This window comes from Aureobasidium subglaciale, assembly GCF_000721755.1.
Source record: "Aureobasidium subglaciale EXF-2481 unplaced genomic scaffold scaffold_37, whole genome shotgun sequence".
Classification (NCBI taxonomy): Eukaryota; Fungi; Ascomycota; class Dothideomycetes; order Dothideales; family Saccotheciaceae; genus Aureobasidium; species Aureobasidium subglaciale.
In genome coordinates this window covers 88760-110014 of record NW_013566958.1, presented here as the reverse complement: position 1 = coordinate 110014, position 21255 = coordinate 88760, and the positions used below count along the sequence as shown (strand labels likewise).

The window sequence follows — 21255 nt, the reverse complement described above, 5'->3', positions numbered from 1 at the left end:
TTTTCTAGCCCCCTTTGCGTCATCACACGACGCATGGGCATCCCCACATGTCTTTGCGTCCTTGCAGCATGTGGTCACCCGCTCTGTGGTAGGTCGGCCCGCCTCTTTACATATACATAGGGCTTTTTTCTTCTTCTTTTTTCCCCTTCCCTTTTGGTTTGAGAGGGTGAAGGAGAAAGCAAGAGAGACACACACTCTCGTGACTGAGGAGATTAGGCACGCATGCATGGTATGCACATTCCTCCATCCGGGGGGAGCAACCCACCATCACGGTCCTCGGCACTTTTTTGCCCACTCGTTTTCTGGTTGGACGAAATAAGCCCTTGATGAAATGCAACACCACCCAGCACCACAGCACACAACAAGCACACGACATCTGCTTTTTCTCCCTGCCCCCTCCTTCTCTCTCTGTCCTTTTGCGGCCGTATACTAAACTCCCAAACCCTCACTCTGTTTCGCTTTTGACCACTTTATACAACTTAGGGCAAATCTCATCAGGCAAATCTCATCAGGCAAATCTCATCAGGCAAAAAAAAAGGCCAAAGCTACTGCAAACAGGAACATGCAACCTCTTGCCCTTTTTCTAGTCCTCTTTTTTTTGTTCTTGGGCGAAAGAAAAAAAAAAGGGGGCGGGGCGTGTTTTTGTTCATTTTGTTTTTGTTTAGAAAGGAATGTACGCTAGAACCCAACCCAGCTGGAATTAGGGAAAGAAGGTGTGGTTACACAAAAATGTGACTACCCGTAAAGGGGAAATAATATGTGGTTGCATAGTAAACACGCACCGAGTATTAGGGTTTTATACAAAGGGTATACGGCGGAATTCGGGTTTGCTTCTTATAAAGTTTTTGTGATGTTATAGGAGGTCGGGTATATTAACTCAATATCGTGTTTTTAAGGGTCTTTATACTTAAATCCCTTTAATTCCCCCCTAGTAAAGTCGATAATTGTTACGGGTAAGCGTCGTATATACGGGCGCTCGGTATAGTTTAGTATTTAATAGGTTCGATAAGAGGAGGAACGAGAATCTATCTAGGCGGGCTCCGTCTAAGAATATACGGACGCTAAGGATGCCGTACGGGTACCGCCCGTATCCTACTCTAAGGCTTCGCCCTTTATAATAATATAGATTTATTATTTCTTCTCTTTCTTATTTACGGAATATCTAGGTTATAGTAATGTGTATCCCTTCTTTTAGTACCTTTTTATAGAAGGCTCGACTTTTTCTTTTTAACTAGTTTATTAAGGGTGTCTTCTAGAATCTTTATAGGTTATTAGAATAGTGAATCTCTAGTTAATTACTAGTCTTCTTTCTATTTTCTAGACGCTATTATAGTAAGTATAAAAGAAGGTAGCTTACACCGTGTTACTAAGTGCTTTTCCTAGAGTGATTCAGAAATTTCGAAGCAAAATATTGCTAGTCTATAGGATCAGGGTGTTACCTCCAGCCAGGAGTTTTTTTTTTGACGTGTATCGTTGTATACCGACATCAATTTCTCATCTAGATCCCCTGGAGTGAGGACCACATATCGATCTCTCTTCACAATTAGGTCTGATTTACACCAAGACGAGCTTGCGACGGCTATTAGTTTTGGTTGAAGGCGACTAGAACGTGCATCGAGTGGTATTCGATGTTTCTCCCAGTTTACGCCTTCTTTACACAGGAAGAAGCATAGCTTGATCGACACAACATGTTTTGGCACAACGTCTAAGCAAATCAGCTTGAGTTTGTCGTTGACGCGCGGCCAGTAAACCATGACACACGAGCAGAATCAAGTCATTGGCGGTTTCACTGATCAGGTCACCAGCAAGAGGAGCGAACTCTCACTCAAAGGCTCCTCCGTCCCACATCGTATCCCAAAACCAGTATACACCATTGTTGTCCGTCATGTTGGACGAGAGGTCAAATGGGTCCGTCAAACTTTGCGTCGTGCTCATATTTGACCATTGCTCAGCAGAGGTCGGATCAGTGCCATGGGAGGGTGCGGAGTAGTCGATGAGTTGCTGTGCGCCTTGAGTCACTGCGGGAGTGCCGGATGAACTGCTTGAAAATACTGCCAAGTGGTCAGGGGCGACACTGGTTTGTTACGTATATCACAACATACCTTTCTGAACGGATGCTAAGCTCTGGTTGAATGATGGATCGGCGTGAATGTTGCTCATACTGTTTTCCACTTGCTCATAGCCAAGATCCTGAGGCAAACCGAGTGGAAGATTGAGTGTTTCTCGTACGGACAACAACCCTGTGGTGGAAGAAGGCGTGGTCTCTGTCACCTCCTCTGTTCTCTTGCCTGCGGGCACTGGGGCAAAAATTGCTTCGTTTTCACGTCGAAGAAGTAGCTGTACCACGTTTTTGAGTATAGCACTGCTCTGCATAGATAACTTCGATCGCCTGCCAAACAAATCTTGCAGCCTGAATATTCGTGTGGTGATGCGCTTTACTTCTTGTGCCTTGTCGGATAGCGGATCAGACAGGGCCATTACAACCATGACAATTGCAGCATTGAACAAGTTGATAGCCAGGAAGGCGACCAGATGGCTATCAGTCGCGAGCTGTGCTAGTTGAGGTAGTTCTGTGACCCTGGAAGTGCGAAGCGCGGCATCCCACCACTCTCGAGGGCTTGATGTTTGAACGCCATCGACGAATTCGTGTGATGACATACTCTTGCCCGGTCGAACAGTCAGCGAGTCAATATGCCATGCCAGGAACGGTCGATGCAGGATGATTAGTAGGTTATCAAAGGTCAGTGACAAAGCCAGGCTTTGTAGACAGTGTGCTTTCGCTGTCGCACTCATCTCTGACGGACAGTCTCGATCAAGATCCATCGCAAGGTGTTCCGGTAACGAACTTCTCCATTCCCACAATCTTGTCGTGACGTCTTTCACGAGTTGCAAGTATGGCGCATTCTCAGAATGAGATCCGCCTCGTCGCAATCGCGTGCCATAGACCTTCTTGATGACTGGAGACGCGATCATGTATAGTTTGTTCAGCTCTGTCTGATATCGAGAATAACAAATAGAAAGAGCTTCTTGTGGAGGGACCGTAGTCCTATAATGGATGTTCTCGGAAAATTCGGATGGCATCGTCACCGTACAATCTTCATTATGTATACCTAGCGGCCGTCCATACGTCACAGCAGCGAACCTATTCCATTAGTGATGCACGACAAGCAAAGGCGCTCCGACTTACATGTCCCAGGTATATATCGTCCACCAAACTCTCTTTCTCTCCTCAGCATCGTGGAACGAAGCACGAGACGGCTCACGGTGGAGTCCTAAAGCTTGAGCAGTCCTCACACTTGCACCAAGCATAGAGAACGACAAATTAGGACGTCCGTGGTAACAGTAATAGGATCCCAAGAGGATCAAAGTCTGGATGGCAGATATCGAATTCTGATCCATGATGTTGATGAGTTCGTTGTCTGCATTCTTGAACAGATCAGAACTGAGTTGCTTCCATTGCCGACTTGGCCTGCCAGTTTCTACTTCAGGTCTTTGTGATCTGTACCAAGCGGCCATTCCTAAAATGGTGGATAGCAAGACCAGGAAGGATTTTTGACTTGGCTCAGCGAGATTGTCGCGAATGGACATGAAGCTCTCTCTGAACTTTGGTTCGTAGATGACCAGAGAAAACCAATGCACTGATGCAAAGTACTCATCCAACAACTCGACGACCACATCTGGCGCAGGGAAAGGATTTGTCAAATAAGCGGCGACTGGGTATTTTTCAACAGCTGGTGACGGCGCGGCTGATGTAGATTGCCCAGCTTCGGCTCCTGGAATAGCGCTGACAGCAAACCCATCAAGTTGTTGTTGATCCAGGCTGTAGATTTTGCGGGCCATACTCATGGTGTTCTCAGCTTCTCCGTCATCATCATCACCGGCATCGCTACGAGAGTGCCGATGAGTTTGATCGGCATCTTCCAGATCTTGATGACTAGCAATATCCTCAAACGAGCGCAGTCGACTGATGTTTCGCGCACGCAATTCGGTGGCCTCAGGAGAGCTTGCAATTCTTCTCCGTTTATTCGTTGATGAACGCGATGTTGCGGTTTCTCCGCCTGCACTTGCTTGTCTCGTCACGCTGGCGGCTCCTCTTGAAGTGCTTGTACATTCTGCATTGGCTCGTAAACATAGCGAGCAGGGTCGATAGGAATCACATCTTGACTTGTTGCGTTTGCACCTGTCGCATGCCTTGGATACACGCGTGGGCAATGGCGTCTGTTGACGGGGATCTTGGTTGGTATCGGGCATGTCATGTTTTCAAGAAAGAACGTCCAAGGCGCGGGGAACTTCTACACCAACGCCGGCGACAACGGCATCGGCGCTGCTGAATTCGCGTCATCTCAAGTACGATCTCGACTCACGAGCTTCTTTTGGACCAGTGGGACATTCCAAGAGAGTAAACTGACGTAGTAAGTAGAAGGCGAGCACACATATACAAGATCAATGGTCTTCTGCTAGTGATACACGCCAATCATCTCATCGTGTTGAGAACAAACGCGTCTCGAGACGAGGATGTGGGGCTGTGTGACGCGAACTCGGCCGACTTTTTGCGCAAGGAAAGCCAGGTCTCTTCATGAATCGCTCGCCCTGCAGTCTAGATGTCTGAGAGTAACGCTTCACCGCGAGACGAGTCACAGCCAGCTCCGGCGTCTGCAAGACGTCGAAAACCTCGTCCGTCTCGAGGCAAAGGACTCCGTACCACCACAGGATGGTAAGTCGCATGCTGCAACTCGACCGATGAGGCTCTGCTGACACATGATTTCGCAGTATCGTATGCCGAACGCGTCACATGAAATGTGATGAGAAGAGGCCAACATGTTCTGCTTGTTTCAAAAGCAAGCGAGAGTGCATATATGTCACGACTCATGTGAGTTTCTCATCTTGTCATGCAAAGTACTTCCCGTTCCAGCTCTCTGGGATGTCATGAACCAAAAGCAACCCATCACCACCGTCGTGGCTTGCCCAGTGGGAATCTATATCTAATGATCTTGTAGGACCGTCAAGGTAGGCATGAATCTGATGAATCGCGCCCGAGCGCGATCGCTTCGCCTGCTTTGCCCCGGGAAAGTGCTTTCGAAGGCGCGCAATATGTGGAAGCAGGTGCAATCCGACCACCACCTGACGTGCTACCGAGTCTGCCTTACCAGGAAGACCATGGCAGAGCTCTCCATATAGCACCTCCGGGTGTGCATGCTCCCGATTTCGCTAGACAACGTGATGATCATCAAACCTCGAGTCCTCGATCGAGCTTGAGTGGCAGTACTGCCTATGCCGCTGACATCGCGCCTCTAAGATGGTTCGGTCTACTCGCTGGAGACGCTACAAATGCCGAGTGGAATCTCAACCCAATCTCGCCGAACCTTCTCACAACGCAGAACATCGCATCTAGTGCTCCTGCCCAGTATACAAGTGGGGGCTCCTTCGTGCGACAATCAGGGCTTATCCAAGGATCTTACACGCCTTCCATAATCCCACATGAGGCAGTGACCTTATCTGATCAAGAGGTCTCCATATTCAGGTATTTCGTCACGACTTTTAGCCGATGGATTGACCTTACGGACCCACATCAACATTTCTCGGTCATGGTGCCACACCTTGCTCTCCGCAATCAAGGCTTGATGAAAGCAATACTGGCTTTATGTGCACGACATCTGTCACTCAAGCCAATCCCTGGTCTGGCTCCTGATCGTACACTCGCAGTACTATACTATTACGAGACACTCCAATATCTTCAGCAGGCTATGAAGAGTGAGGCCTACCTCCGAAGCGAAGAACTACTGGTGACTACCATGATCATAAGCACATACGAAATGATTGATGGTGAAGGCAAGAGCTGGGAGCGTCACCTTCGAGGTATCTTCTGGGTACAAAGATCTCGTGAGATAAATGGCGAGTCTGGAGGTCTGAGTCAAGCTATCTGGTGGGCCTGGCTACGACAAGATGTGTGGGCTGCCTTTCGCGAAGGACGGAAAGTGTTAAGCTTCTTCAAACCGACGAAACCATACTACGCAATGGATCACTGGGATATCGCCGCAAGATGTGTGTACTTGGTAGCACAATGCGTCAATTACAGCTCGGAACAAGAGATTGAAGCCGGTAAGTCGGATTTGATCATGCGATTAGCCAAAGCGGATGAGCTATCGACCAAGCTAGAAGACTGGTACCAGCATCTGACTAGCCACTTCAATCCCTTGCCTTGTATCAACACTTCTCAAGGGCCATTCAAACCCATCTGGATTCATCCTCTAGTCTTTGGTGTCGGTCTCCAGATGTACCACTTTGCCAAGATACTACTACAGATCTGTACTCCAGCGGCCGGAGGTCTCAAAGAATACATGGCGAGAGAACGTGCTCTCAATGAGTCAATCGATGTCATTTGCGGTATCGCTCTGGCTACTGACGATGATGCGGCTATCGTCATTTCGACACAGTGTATCTTCGCTGCAGGACTACACACCCAAGATCCAGGAAAGAGAGTAGCTGTACTAGGCATAATTGCACAACATCAAGCTCGTACTGGCTGGCCTGTACATGACCTTCGCATCGACTTGGAAGCAGAGTGGAGTAAAACCGACAATCCAAGATGATCTCATGCGAATTAGGCCTCGGTAAGAGATAGTCTTGTTCAGCAGACCACCTCAACACTTTCCATATCAGCATTGCGTACGCAAAGGCGATGCTATCTGCTTGGCGCACTTAGTCCGTGCGACGGATCCGAACCTCGCAGCTGCACAACGTCGCAATGTGTGTTATGATACTGAGGTCGTCCGATCTCGAGGCTCGTCAAAGCCCAACTCACAGTTGTGGCAGTGGGAATTTCGGCCGAAATATGGAGCGACACTCTCTTCGGCCGACAAACAAGCACTGCCGAGACAACATGCATATTCATCGACAATATCTATTGACTGGGCAGTGACGTATACTATTGCATCACAGTCATGGGCTATGCTTCAATATCCAACGAGTAATGGTTGCAGCGTTGACATAAAGGCTTGTTCGTCCTCGCCGCAGCAATTCCATCATCTATCTCGTTTCAACAAGGCTTCCTCTTTCTACAATGGCTGGACTCATGCGCGCAGTAGCTCAACTCGGACAAGCTCACAATGTCTTTGTTATCGACATACCTATTCCTACTATTCTTAATGCTACGGATGTCATTGTCAAGATCAATGCGACTGCAATCTGTGGCAGCGATCTCCATACCTACCATGTCGCTTCTGGGTCACCCGATACACCACTTCTCTATGGGCATGAGGCCATTGGCTACATCACGGAGATTGGCGATGCCGTACAGTTCCTCAATGTGGGCGACTATGTGATCATTCCAGACAATCTCGACAACGGACACTATACCGTTGAGCCCGACCATTACACTGTCCCTATCGGTTTCGGTGGTGTACAGGACGGCACACCCGAGGCGCCCCTGCCAGGATTGCAGAGTAAGTCTTGTTCGTAGTTACCATAGCGGGCAAACAACTAATCATATCACAGCCGAATACGCGAGAGTACCATTCGCCGACAACTCATTGATCCCCATCCCCGTCAACTCGTCTACCTCCCAATCGACCCTCTTCAACTATCTCTTCATCACGGATATCTTCTCCACAGCATGGACCGGCGTGACCTGGTCAGGCTTCCAACCAGGCGACTCAATCGCAGTCTTCGGCGCCGGTCCAGTCGGTCTTCTCGCAGCCTACTCGGCCATTCTCCGTGGTGCCTCTCGCGTCTACATTGTAGACGACGTCCAACAACGTCTCGATCTTGCAGAATCCATCGGTGCTATCCCCATCAACTTCAACACTTCCGACCCTGTAGAGCAAATTTTCGCTCTCGAACCCATGGGTGTACGCAGGGGTGTTGAAGCTGTCGGCTATGAAGCCCGCTTCCCGAATGGCACAATGGACGAATCCCTCACTCTCCGTCAACTCGTCAACGTCACTGCAAACCAAGGCGGTATCGGCGTTGTCGGCCTTCGCAACAATGGAACGTACAACTTTGATATTGGCACCGTGTTTAACAAAGCTTTGACCATTCAAGGAGGTATAGTTTTGCCTTTGCAAAAAGTGGCTTCGGAACTTGTGCCATTGGTCGCTTCTGGCAGAGCGAACCCGAGTTTTATTGTTAGTGCTGTGATTGATATTGAAGAGGCTCCAGAGTATTATGCTAGATTTGACAATCATGAGGAGAGCAAGGTCGTCATCAGATTTTGAGAAAGAGTCATCAGAAATTGGATCACACATGCGAAAAAGCTTTTTGGATCATGGGTGTCGGCATATACAAGAAGATTGATCACACATAGGCAGGGAACACTTTAGTGGGCTGATAAGAGGATTTGGTGAACGGTGTGGCTCGGACACCTTTCCACCGAATTTTTATTTATACTCTCTGTCCAGTGCACGAGGTTCTGAGCATTCAGTCCAAGGTATCCAAGCTTTCGGTACCTCGCATGCCTAAACTCATACCCCAACCGTTTCCGCGATCTGTATCTCATCGAAAAACATGCACTCTGGGGGTAAGTGACATTCTTACGATCGACAATAAACAAAATCTCCAAACACCTCTTTCCCTGTGTACCTGCTCCCCACACGTCACCTGTAACCAGTATGTCACCTAACCCTTCCCGCATTTTCCGTTAAAGGAAGGTCATTATCGGCATACTTTACATTTCATCCATTACGCGTCTTTTTTCCTATCCCTGCTTTTTTCTTCTATTACTCTTTCACTTTTTTTTGTGATGGAGGTTGTCGGGAATATCGCATCCGCATCTCCCCTTGCGTCTTTTGCCATCTAGTAACGAGAGAGCGTAAGGTTACATCTTAGACCGTGCTTTACCTACACTAGACACTTATAAGAAAGGACTTTTGATAGTTTGGTAATTTAGATAATGAGATCATTATCTTTTGTTTGTTTTTGCTACTTGGTCAAATAAAAGTGCAAGTAGTGACATTACTAGGGGGGAAATGGAAGTGAAAGCTAATTTTGGAAAAGGGCAATGTCACTTCACTTCCATGTGGCTGTCTTTTAGAAGGGAGCCGTACAGTTTCCACCTTTCTTAGAAGACAGCAAATTCAAATAGCAGATAAAAGCTGCATGGGCATGTTAATGTCTAAAGTTCAATATCCGGGGTAAAAGTGGAGTGAGGGAAAACATGAGTATGAATTATATGTTGCCTCTAAATTAGGTATACCGAAAGAAAGAAAAGAAAATAAAAAAGTCGTAGACATCATAGATTAGGTTTCAAACGTGTGCAGTTATGGTGCAAAAGAAAGAAAAACACCAAGCTCTGATTGCCCTTACATGACAGCCTCCTCACTGCTAGATCCTCTTCTCAAAACACCCTTCTCACTTCCCTCCCTCTTTGCCGCCTTCTTATTCCTCCAAACCGCCCATGCTCTCAGAGCCAAGAACAAAGCTCCCAAGATTGCAACAACGATAATGTAGTATTTGTTATACTTGCTGTCGCCTGCGAGATTGAGGCCAAGAGGTGCATTGACGATACCGAGGATTAAAAGTCCAATGCCTAGGATCATGTGGACTTTTCCGAGGGGGGTCTTTGTGCCGCGGCGGAAGAGAATGTGGTGGAGGAGACCGCCGATGGCTTGGATGGCCAAGAGGGAGAATAAGACTAGTCCGATGATTTGATGGGCGGAGTTGTAATTGTTCATCTGTGAAAAATTCGTTTAGTAAAGAATGAATGGTCTTCTCTGTGTGTGGCAGGTAATTTGCACTCACGCCGGGGGTGTTCTCGGAGAGATAGATTCCGGTTCCTAGGGTGACAATGACGAAGCAATAGGCGGTTGCTTGCACGATACCATGGCCAATCACACTATGGCCCAGACGCAGCACCAAGACACCGAGTGGGAAGAGAATGACAAAAGCGATAGCTCCAAAGATACCGTGGACTCTGTTGTAAATCTCACTGGGTGCGGATGAGGCTGCTGAGCTTGAAGAGGAGCTGGTTGTTCCGCTCTCGGCACCGCTGCTGGGGCTCAGAGCTGGTGAGCTGGAACCCGAGAATGAAGCTTGTTGCATATCCAGGCTGAAAGAATTGTACAGTCTGTGTTGATCAATGTTCTCGGAAGTCGAGTCGCTCGAGATTGTTTCGCCTGTTGGTCCGAGGGCGAAGATGAAGGGTTGGGATGTTGATGTCGTGGATATGGAACCGAGAGACCAGGTAGTGCAGTTTTTACAAATGGCCATGAGCTGGTACTGTCCATTGCTAGTGGAGCTAGAGACTACCTCGACGTCCTTGGTATCTGTGTACTGTGGCTGTTGGTGGCCAGTTGAAAGACGCGGGCTGAGTGTGATTCCTGTCGTGCGTTATTAGTAAGTGGTCCAATGTACCAATGACCGTTCAACAAACCTGAACCATTCGAGCTGGGGTATCCGATGAACATCAAAGAGTTCTTCATCTGGTTTCCAGTACCAAAAGCAAACCATGAATATGTTGATGGAGCGGACATGTTGAAATGAAGATCATTGCTTGTGGTGTTTAGCCCAAGAGCCAAGGCAAATGCCTGCGACCCTGAGTTCTGGTATGTGTACGTAGAAGATCCATTAGCGGCGAAAGCGACCGAGAACAAGGTGAACAAGAGAGCTTCTGTAGGATAATCAGCAAATGTACCTGCATGACGCGCTGACTCAGCCAGGATCAGAAGTGCATACGATAAAGCGTGCCGAAACCCATCATGTCGACTGTATATATAGCAGCACCAAAGGATACCTCTATCTACTAGAGTGAGACCGTCGCGACACAATCGTGATTGAGATGCGGAGAAGGATGACCGAGAAGAATGTCCTTTGTTATATGTTATTTTTTCGAATCCGGAACAAGGCTTTGTTTCGTTGCCAATGTAAGACACACGCGTCGCCGTGGTACAAAGTTACGGACTTGGAGAACGCCTCACTCAGCTGAAAGCAACAATATGTACAAGTAGCGGACAAATGCAATACTCTTCGGAAGGACAAAACGAAAACAACGCAGCGGGGATGTTTGGTTCTTATCATCGCACACTCCAAACCCAGAACAAGCAAAAGCCTCGCACACAGCCCACGCGTCAACTCTCGATCGCACGTTGACAAGGACCCTTGCACTTGCACACCAAAAGGCGGTGATTTGCAAGCGATGCAATGAGCAGATGGGGTTTCATCGCAACGGGCTTATTTTGTCGACGGTAAGCCGCTTACTTGATTGGTCGGGCATGAATCATCAGGAGGTGTTCTCATGCCTTTCCTCAGCCGTCGAGAAGTCAAAAAGACGTTTTGGTAGTGAACTCAATAGTTCTGTATCGAACGGGTGGGTGTGGGAGGTGAGGTTGACCAATCAATAGCTGGCTCCAGCATCCCCGTTTAAGCTTCATTTTAGTACCGCTGGCTGAATCCGGGGAAGTGGTTGTGCGCATCGAGTGGTCTAGATTGCTGGGCAGCTTTGTTGTCGATGTAAGTGGTCAACAATCCATCATTTCCCAGACTCATTGGAGTTGTGCATCTTTTCGTCTTCCAAGTGCTTGCTCAGAACCATAATGATACCCCGAGTCTTGATTTCATCGGTCTCATGGAGCGATGTTTGCGCTGTCTGACAATAAATTAGTCTTTCGTGTCCAAGAAGACATGGCGGTGGCTCAGGCAGAGATTGCGTGGAGGTGGCTTTTACGACAAGCGACAAGCGACAAGCGAAAAAGAAAAAACAACAACATCAGCCCATCACTATCGTCCACTTTTGCGTCATTGGTATGGACTGTAGTGGTTAGGGATCAAGATGGAAAATTGAAGCGACTGTGAAGTGACTGCGCCATCGTGCTGGAACGATGCGTTCGTGTTCGTGTGAACGATATACGACAAACGATGATCGACTTCCGAAAACGGAAGGTCTACGAAAAAGGGACACGATTTTAGCCATATTGACCGAGCTTCGAATTGCGTATTCTGCGCTCAAGCTACGACTGCGGATGAAGTGCCATTGCTAGGCGCGGTTCCGCTACCAGGAGCAGTGCCATTTCCCATGCCCTCACCTCCGTCGCCCCCAACAAATGAGCTCGACGAAGCATGTCCACCCTCGGCATCCAAGTAAGCAGCAACAGCGTAATACTCGTCATCAACATAATTGGCAGTAGGATCAATGCCAATCTGGATCCAAGCAAAGAGACCATCAGAGATATCGTCACCGAGATAGATGAATTCCGGGAAAGGATCAAAAGTCGTGCCTGCAGCAACAATGTCCCACATGTCATCTGCATTGCTGGTCACTACTTGAGTGTTGGTGTTGTATGGGTAGACTTCCTCGGCTGCTTCGCGAAGCTCAGAGTTCCAGAATAGTTGGCCGATGTGAGTTATGTTGTTCGTGGCGGAGATTGTGTTGTTGGGGAAGCGAGTTACATTCATGTGTGAGAGAAGATGAGTGTGGGTCGCGCGACCTAAAGTCTTGTGTCAGTTGTAAGTAAGACGGCAATTGAAGCTTGCTTACCATCATAATGACCAGGGAAGATTGTTTCGAAGTGGACGACGCCGTCACCATCAGTGGGCTGAACACCCCTGAGAGTCGGGTTAGATTTTGGTTACCGAGAGTGAACGGTATACATAAACTTACCGAAGGTAGGTAGAGTTATACCCACCTGAGGCATAGTTGCCAGAGGTAGATATGCCAGAGTAGACGCCAGTAGCGTTTGCATTCCAGATATCAACCCAGACGTCGGGAACAGGCTGGCAAGTGTTGATGTCGATATACTGAACTTCAAGGAACAGGTCGACACCTTCGCAGTAGAGCTCTTCCTTGACGTTGCTGCGGATCTGTTCGCCAGTCACATAGTAGGGACCATCAGTGACTTCTGGGCTCAACACACAGCTGGTGTTGGCACCAAAGACGATGCTCTCTGGAGTGTTCATATCGTAATGAAGGACATCGGTACGGTTGTGGTCAAGCGCGTCAAATTTCTCGAGGGTCGCCAGGTCACGCTTGAACTTCTGGGGAGCAGCATTGATTCCGCGCTTCTCACGAAGTTCTCTGACGACCTTGGAGCGACGAGCGGCAGAGCGAGCTGAAACTTGGAGATGGTCGCTACTCTCGCTGCAAGCATCAACGGAGCGCCTGACTTTCGCGGCGAGTCTCTCTCTAGCCTGAATCTGGGCCTTGATTGCATCGTGATCGTGGTGCTCGCCCGGATGGGCAATGGACGGTGCAACAAAGGCAGCAGTGGCGGCAATAGTCCCAACGAGTTTGAAGAGTTGAACCATGATGATATGAATAGAGGAGACGATAGAATCAATCGATTGAAGAAGTTGACTGATAGATAGATCGATCGGTAGCAAACAGAGCGACCTTATATAGACTTACAACTGAACACTGCCAAAGTTCGAATCGATTTACGACAGGAAGCCTACGACTGTTTTTGCCATGTAGTCAGTGTCTGGACACACCAGGCACTGTGTATCGCGGCCTCAGACAGCGACGGGTCAGGGCAAGGTTGCGTGTAAAATGCATCTTAGCCATCGCTACGTAAAGATGGTCGCGTAGACTGTGAGACTTGATGCAATATGCTTGATGGAGCGTGGTTGATGACCAAAGCCGAGCCAATGACAGAGGTTGCATTTGCAAGGAGCCAGTGATTGTTGAGGGATCGACACATGCCATGGGCCAGCAGATGGCATGAAACATGCTGCGGTGGATGAGAGTGACGACTCTGCCAATGCTCTGCATACTTGGCGCGTGGCATCGAGTCCAGTGCTCAGTCGGCAGACTCTCGTTAATGCCCAAAGATGAGCGTGTATCACTTCGTAGACATATTGAGATGTATTCAGGCGGACCACCTCACTAGACAGCTTCCGGCGATGTCAAGAGACGGCATGTCAGCTCGCACAAAGCAAAACAGACATCACCGTTGAGCGGTCTCTCTGCAGAGGTATCACGAGTTGACGCGCAATGACGGCTTGGCATTTGATTACTTACGGCGATAAGATAAGGAGAGAAAAGCACAATCTAACAGGGTCCGCCAAGCAAAAGTCAACAATCTTCGATGCTTATCCTTGCAGTTTTTTAGCCTCGTCCTCCATCACAATTCCAATCACGCAAGACACAGATTCAAGATGCCCATCTCCAAGAAGGACCGTATCCACCGCGAGCACAAGAAGGCCGAGGCCGCTGGCACGCGCATTCCCGTCAACCCCAACGGCACTCCTGTCAAGAAGCCCAAGGCCACGTCTATCTGCGTCTTCTGCAAGAAGGAGTTGGTGAGTCTTGTCCGTCTTCTCGCATCTGTCCGTTCGCTGACCCCAAACCCATCACAGACCAGCTCCAACCTCGCCATCCTCGAGCAGCACGCCAGCACCCACCCCGATGTCTGGACCAAGGAGAAGTGCTGGCCCAACGAGTTCAAGTAAGCGCTCGACACCAGACCGCTACAAGAAGATGGCGCCCCTCGCTCAAACAAAAACTCATCCACACACGACCGAGTTGGGTGCCCCGGAGTTGAAAAAGAGGCTGGAACAATCAACCTACAGTCAGCATACACCGGCGCATCACTCTACGACAGGCGGCCAGCATGAAAAGTTGCGCCAGTTCCGACATTTGGCATTTCCCCTTTTGGACCGAGGCGGCAGAACGAGCTCTGCGCCTCGTGAATAACGCATTGCAATGATACCCAATCCAAATACAAGACATTTTTACACCTCTACCTACCTTACTCCCCATCTCACTCGCATCGCCCGTGCCTGATGTTGTTCAGAAGAAGACTTGGACCTGAGCAGGCTGTGTTTGCCAGTATGAAGCTCCGACTCAGCCATGCCATCAAAATCACGTCTTGCTGTTCGATCTTCATTTGTTCCTCCTCTAGGCTCTCGATGCGGTGGAATGCTCCGCTCTTCTCACGGGTATGGCTTCAGTCATCTTCAATACAGCTTCAGGATAAGTGCAAAGTCGTCTTGTAGGTTGGTTTGCCGAACATGATTCCAATGAAAGAAGCAAGGAAGCATTCTGTATCTGCTCGGCAACATTGACCCCGCTGGAAACTCGCTCGGCCGTACCCGCACACGCCCTAATTTACCACCTCTTTACGGTCAGGATCGTCAAAAGAGCTATGACAGACTTTGATAGAAACCATTGAACAATTGTAGGACGACAAGTGTCTTAGCTGCCATTGTATCACCAGCGCAGAATAGTCTATCCAAATGGCACTGTCGTAGCAATGCACAAAGCAGTGTTGGAGTCTCGAGGACATCCAGCACCCTGTCCTTCTCCACAATCCCCACACATGCACTCCATCAAGCTCCACTTTTCGAGCCCTTGACGCAGCAATTTCGACAACCATCTTGCAGATCATCATTGACGGCATGGCTAGACTGCGTAGCCGGCAATTTCGTAGCTGCGAGCTGCCGGGCAAGACCGAGAGTATAAGAACGACCTATACTCCTGCTCGAAACAAGCTCTTCGTTGCACCCGTTCCCGCTCTACGTCCACGATGAAAACTACACAGACCCGTCTCGCAGCTGTTGCGGCTTTGGCATCTAGCGTGACAGCCATTGACTGCTCCAAGGACTCTTTGCAGTCTGCCTTTTCGTCTCTTGCTACTGTGGACTTTGCGACTTGGATGCCTGCGAATTCGACTTTTACTGTTCCCAAGGCTGATATTGCGTATCCGACTTCACCGACTCAATTGAGGGCTGCATGTGCAGTTCAAGTCTCGGTCAAGAACGGTACCTCGAATTATGGCTTTGGTGTCTTTTTACCTGATGATTGGAATGGTAGATTCCTGTTAGTCTCTACTGAACTCGGATTAATCCACAGACTACTGACACGTGTGTAGTGCTGTTGGAAATGGTGGCTTTGCTGGCGGTATCAACTGGCTAGATATGGTGAGTCTTCTTAGAAGCTCGAGTAGGTGCAAAAGCTGACGCTGAGATAGGGAGCTGGTCTGGGCTATGGCTTTGCTGTCATGTCTACGGATACTGGACACAACAGCTTGAACAACAACGGCACGTGGGCTTATCATAATGAAGGTGCCGTCTTGGACTGGGGATATCGCGCAATGCATGGCTCGACCGTTCTCGCCAAGCAACTGACGACTGCATACTATGCGAATGATATCCTCTACAGTTATTACAGTGGATGCTCCACTGGTGGCAGTAAGTGCCTCGAACATACATATACACAGATGAATCCATGTTGACATGATTCGCTTCTAGGACAAGGTCTTCGAAACCTCCAACTTTACCCCGAAGACTTCGATGGTGTGGTAGCCGGAGCACCCGCATGGTGGACAAACCACCTCCAACCATGGACCTCCAAAGTCGGAAGCTACAACCTCCCCAACACATCAGCTCACCACATCCCTCCCTCCCTCTTCCCAGCCATCGGCGCTGAAGTAATGCGTCAATGCGACGGCGCAGATGGTGTAATCGACACAATCGTCTCTGACCCAAACGCCTGCGACTTTAACCCCGATTACCTCCTCTGCACACCCAACAAAACAACTTCTTGCCTCACCCCTGTACAGCTAAACACCCTGCATCAGATCTACAGCGATTACGTCGATACTAATCAGACTTTTGTATTCCCTCACCTCTGGCTAGGCAGTGAAGCCCAATGGATCCCTCTCCTCGGCGGCACTTCCAACACCCCCAACAACCTCGGCCCCCACTACATCCAATACTTTTTGAATCGCGGTCCTTCCTGGCAATGGCAAGATTTCGACTATGGAGTAATCCAACAAGCCGACGCCACAGACCCCGGAAACGCCACAGCAGACGATTTCGACCTCTCCCCCTTCCTCGCCCGCGGAGGAAAATTACTCCATTATCACGGTATGAGTGACGGTCTAATCCCCACCGGCTCCTCCGTATACCTACACTCTCAAATCCTTCGCACATTGGCCCCCAAAGGCATAAATCTAGATTCCTTTTATCGCTTTTTCCTCGTGCCGGGAATGCAACATTGCACTGCTACACCCAGCAATATAAACGCGCCTTGGTACTTTGCAGGCGCTAATCAAGCCGCCACACTTGGGTCTGGTGTTTCTGGTGTCCCCGGGTTTAGGGATGCTAAACACGATATTTTGCTTGCTGTCATGCAGTGGGTGGAAATGGGTGTTGCGCCAGAGGAAATCGTGGCGACGAAATGGGTTAACGATACGCTGCAGGACAAGGTCTTGAGGCAGAGACCGTTGTGTATGTGGCCGAAGAAGCAAAAGTGGAGTGGAGAGGGTGATGTTAATGATGCTGATACTTGGTCTTGCCAGTGAGAGAGGCCCGGACATGGCGAACGGTTGTCATGGAGAGATGGATCAAGCTTTCTTAGGCACGTATTTGGGGAGATGTACACAACTTCTCTCAATAAAAGTCGTAATGACACGGTTGGGACTCGATTAACAATCATTTCTTTGAGACAAAGGATATAAAGCTCAAAGTAGAGCACTATCAGTATAGAGCATAAAACAGTCACTACAATCACGAAGCGAAAGTATTCGAGGGGAAAAAAAGGTGTGTTGATTAAAGTGTTGGGTTAGAGAAGAGAAAGATTACAAAGACATAGAAGAACAAAGAAATAAGAAAGAGACAACCCCATATCTATCCATCTACTCTAGTTTTGGCCAAATTTATAGTAAACAGGCGAGCGCTTCTTGAGTCCACCCGTAGGCTGAGAATAGGCAATGGTGGAGCTGTTGCCGAAGGGTGCAGAAGACGAGCTGATGACGGTGGGAGAGACGACCGAAACGCCAGTGCCAGTGATTCCGGCAGTAGTGCTAGTGGAGGTGCTGTTGTTGTCAACGGAGAAGGTAGGCTCGGCGCTGGAAGAGCTTGAGACTGAAGAAGAGCCCGAAGAGCCAGTTCCCTCAGGCATGGCGGATGTGGTGCTGTTGCCTGCGGGGTAGAAGGGAGCAGAGCTGCTGGAGCTTGAGACGGTGGGCTCGCTTGGGGCACCTGTTCCTGTAGGGCCAGCTGAAATAGTGCTGTTTCCTACAGGGTACAAGGGAGCAGAGCTGGAAGAGCTGGTGACCGAGGCAGTGCTTGACGACACAATGGCTGTAGGTCCAGCAGTAGGTCCGGCAATATCGCTGCTGTTGTTGGCAGGGAACGGCACAGAGCTGGACGAGCTGATAATCGACGAAGAGCTCGATGAGACAATGGTAGGTCCAGCAGTGGGTCCGGCAATGTCACTGCTGTTGTTGGCAGGGAAGGGCACAGAGCTTGAAGAGCTGGTGACCGAGGCAGTGCTTGATGAAACGATGGCAGTAGATCCAGCAGTGGGTCCGGCAATGTCGCTGCTGTTGTTGGCGGGGAAAGGCATGCTGCTGCTAGTCTCGATAGATGCGCTGGTTGACGAGGAGGCGACAACGATAGGAGCTGTGGGTCCAGCGGAAGTGGTGCTGTTACCCATGGAGAATGAGGGAGCACTGCTGCTGGTCTCGACGGGGACGCTGCTCGACGAAATGGCGGTACCAGTAGGGCCAGCGAATGTGGTGCTGTTGCCAGAGTTGAAAGGTGCCGAGCTGGATGCAACAATGCTGTTCGACGAGGCGATAGTGGCATTCGATGATGAAGACACGACAGAGCTGCTACTGGCAGGAGTCGACACCATGGAAGAAGCAGACGACAAAGTCGAGCTGGAGATATCAGATGAGACACCATTGCTTGAGGACAAAGTAGCGCTGGATGAAACGACAGCAGAAGACGAGGTCGAGCTTGCTGACACAGATGCAACAGAAGATGAGGTCGAGCTTGCTGACACAGATGCAACAGAAGATGAAGTCAAGCTTGCAGTAGCTGTGTACTGAGCGCTGGATTGAGCTGCTTGCTGAGCTGTGGCGACGAAGATGGCAGCGAAAGCGTTAGGGTTGGGAGTAGTACCGGTGATTTTGCTGAAAAGTGTGCACTGACCGCCCTTGAAGAAGTTGGCGCCCTTGCAACCAGGGAAGCGGTCACAGAAACGAAGACAAGCTCTCATGGAAGGTGCGAAAGCACGCTTGGACAGGGTAGTGCTGTTGCCGCCAGTGACAATCTCGTTGCCATCATCGTCGAGGGTTACGCTGGAGGTATCGATAGACTGACCCACGTAAGCAGTGCCTCCGGTAACAGCGTAGACGGTGCCTGAGTCGCTTGCGCACTGTGTGGTAGAAGAGCCACTGGTGCTGTCGCAAGAGGGGAGGGGTTCGCTGGAGACCTCCAAAGTAGGTGCGGTAGTAGGAGCTGCCTCGGTTGTGGTGACACCAGTAGATGAGGAAATCGTGCCCGAGGAGGTGATGCTAGCACTGACGCTAGACATTGAGGTGACAGTACCTGAAGAGGAAGCACTCTCAGCTCCAGACGAAGCAGATGATTGAGTCAAAGAGCCTGAAGCCGACTCAGACATTGAAGCAGAAGCAGACTCGATCGAAGAGCTCGAAGTCGAGGAAGCGGATGATCCCGAAGAGGCGGACGAGTCTGAGGAAGACTGAGATGCTACGGCTGACGATGAGGCGGACTGAGTCTCGCTGGAAACTCCAGATGATGAAGGTGCGGCTGAAGAGCCGGAGGATGAAGGCATAGCTGAGGAGTCGGAAGAGGAGGGGATAGCTGAGGAGCCTGAGGACGAAGGTACAGCTGACGAACCAGACTGAGATGCAGACGAGGAGACAGCAGATCCTGATTGAGATGCAGACGAGGAGACAGCAGATCCTGATTGAGATGCAGACGAGGAGACAGCAGATCCTGACTGAGATGCAGACGAGGAGACAGCAGATCCTGACTGAGATGCAGACGAGGAGACAGCAGATCCTGACTGAGATGCAATCGAGGAAACTCCGGACGAAGTCTGCGAGACACTCATGCTGCCAGAAGGAGCAATGCTGCCGGAAGGTACGATGGACGATGACTGAACAACGACGCGAGAGGTGGCGATAGCAAAGGTGATGTTAGTCTCGGCACGGCGACTGCTCTGGTCGATAGCGCTGAAGTACAAGCAAGTGGAAGTGTTCTTGTTGAACGAAGTGGCAACACAGGAAGACGAGCCTGCACAAGTGTTCAAGCAGTTGGCGACAGTAGCGACGGCCTGTCTCTTGGCGTTGATGCTCAAGGGAGTTCCATTGTAGTTGATACCGTCTTGAACCAAGAAGTTGATACCGTTGACAGCTGTCTGGAAGGGAGCAACAGCAGTGGCAGTGCTCGAAGGGTTCACTCCAGACGAAGTTCCAGAGGCGATAACGCTAGCACCAGAGCTTGACACGACGCCGGAAGACACGATTGATGACGCGCCGGAGCCTGATGAAGATACTCCAGAAGATGCAGCAGCACTGTTGGTGATGGTAGTGCCAGGTGCAGTCGATGTAGGACCTGCAACAGTGATCGTCGTAGGCTTGGTGCAAGGGCAGTCGGTGATGACAGTAGGTCCAGGGACGACTGTGGTGACTCCGGTGACGATGATGGTCTCGCCTGCAGAGCATGTAACAGAGCCGGGGTAAACCACGTTGGTGGTGTAGCTACCACCAACGGTCAAAGTGGTTGCCTTTGTGCAGGGACAGTCGGTGATCACAGTTGAAGCAGGGACGACGATGGTCTTTCCACCAATGACGACGGTCTCTCCGGCCGAGCAAGTGACAGAAGAAGGGTAGACAACGTTGGTGCTGTAGACAGCTCCTTGAGTGTAAACAGGTCCGGCGGGAACAGTTGTCGCCTTGGTGCAAGGACAATCGGTAATGACAGTAGAGGAGGAAACAACAATGGTCTTGCCGTTGACGACAACAGTCTCGCCTGCAGAGCAAGTGACTGAGGAAGGATAGACGACGTTGGTGGTGTAAGCACCACCAGTGGGCATGGTAGTGGCGGCACTGTTGACCACGGTGATAGTCTTGCCATTGATCACAGTGACAGTCGTGCCTGAGCCATTGCCGGAGCCCTGGTTGTTACCAGAGCCTTGACTGGCAGCAGGAATAACATAGCGAGTGGAGGTGCTAACAATGTCATTGTTGGTAGCATAGCCGATGTTGACACCCAGAGTGTAGGGTGTGGCTACGCAAGAAGCAGCACAGAGAGAGACGGTGGCGACAGGGCAGCTGGTGATGGTCGAAGTCGTGGTCTGCGTAATGGTCAAAGTCTGAAGAGTCTCAGCCTTTGGTGCAGGGGAAGCTGCCACAAAAGCGGCAGGACCAAGTAGGCCCAAGGCCAACAACGAAAGAGCCATGTTTGGCAAAGGAAAGTATAAACGAGTGTGGAGAGGGAAGTCGATTATCCCTGTTGTACTGGAGACGAAGTCGCTGTGTGATGGTTTTGACTATCGTAGAAGGGACGACA

At 49.9% G+C, this 21255-nt stretch overlaps 7 protein-coding genes across 7 annotated transcripts; 4 read left to right on the top strand and 3 right to left on the bottom strand.

The window, feature by feature from the left end:
* Window positions 1-1821: 1821 nt before the first annotated feature.
* On the bottom strand, window positions 1822-4251 carry AUEXF2481DRAFT_48593 (uncharacterized protein; the record flags this gene model as incomplete). Its single annotated transcript, XM_013483784.1, has 3 exons — window positions 1822-2051; window positions 2103-3142; window positions 3188-4251. The coding sequence occupies 3 exons, from the start codon at window positions 4249-4251 to the stop codon at window positions 1822-1824; spliced, it is 2334 nt and encodes a 777-aa protein (XP_013339238.1).
* A 350-nt stretch (window positions 4252-4601) lies between these two features.
* Window positions 4602-6590, top strand: AUEXF2481DRAFT_70876 (uncharacterized protein; the record flags this gene model as incomplete). Its single annotated transcript, XM_013483794.1, has 3 exons — window positions 4602-4714; window positions 4771-4874; window positions 5008-6590. The coding sequence occupies 3 exons, from the start codon at window positions 4602-4604 to the stop codon at window positions 6588-6590; spliced, it is 1800 nt and encodes a 599-aa protein (XP_013339248.1).
* A 482-nt stretch (window positions 6591-7072) lies between these two features.
* Window positions 7073-8213, top strand: AUEXF2481DRAFT_70934 (uncharacterized protein; the record flags this gene model as incomplete). The annotated part of the gene is made up of 2 exons (XM_013483796.1): window positions 7073-7442; window positions 7495-8213. 2 exons carry the CDS (start codon window positions 7073-7075, stop codon window positions 8211-8213), a joined length of 1089 nt encoding a protein of 362 aa, XP_013339250.1.
* Window positions 8214-9266: 1053 nt separating this feature from the next.
* On the bottom strand, window positions 9267-10917 carry AUEXF2481DRAFT_531204 (iron reductase domain protein). Its single transcript, XM_013483814.1, has 4 exons — window positions 10669-10917; window positions 10367-10603; window positions 9736-10313; window positions 9267-9668 (listed from the first exon to the last, which is right to left on the bottom strand). The coding sequence occupies exons 1-4, from the start codon at window positions 10691-10693 to the stop codon at window positions 9297-9299; spliced, it is 1212 nt and encodes a 403-aa protein (XP_013339268.1). The 5' UTR covers window positions 10694-10917; the 3' UTR covers window positions 9267-9296.
* Window positions 10918-11859: 942 nt separating this feature from the next.
* On the bottom strand, window positions 11860-13316 carry AUEXF2481DRAFT_531201 (uncharacterized protein). Its single transcript, XM_013483813.1, has 3 exons — window positions 12590-13316; window positions 12467-12534; window positions 11860-12416 (listed from the first exon to the last, which is right to left on the bottom strand). Exons 1-3 carry the CDS (start codon window positions 13231-13233, stop codon window positions 11935-11937), a joined length of 1194 nt encoding a protein of 397 aa, XP_013339267.1. The 5' UTR covers window positions 13234-13316; the 3' UTR covers window positions 11860-11934.
* A 766-nt stretch (window positions 13317-14082) lies between these two features.
* Window positions 14083-14376, top strand: AUEXF2481DRAFT_9179 (uncharacterized protein; the record flags this gene model as incomplete). Its single annotated transcript, XM_013483747.1, has 2 exons — window positions 14083-14226; window positions 14284-14376. The coding sequence occupies 2 exons, from the start codon at window positions 14083-14085 to the stop codon at window positions 14374-14376; spliced, it is 237 nt and encodes a 78-aa protein (XP_013339201.1).
* A 1076-nt stretch (window positions 14377-15452) lies between these two features.
* Window positions 15453-17231, top strand: AUEXF2481DRAFT_70857 (uncharacterized protein; the record flags this gene model as incomplete). The annotated part of the gene is made up of 4 exons (XM_013483792.1): window positions 15453-15745; window positions 15798-15846; window positions 15897-16116; window positions 16177-17231. 4 exons carry the CDS (start codon window positions 15453-15455, stop codon window positions 17229-17231), a joined length of 1617 nt encoding a protein of 538 aa, XP_013339246.1.
* Window positions 17232-21255: the final 4024 nt, after the last annotated feature.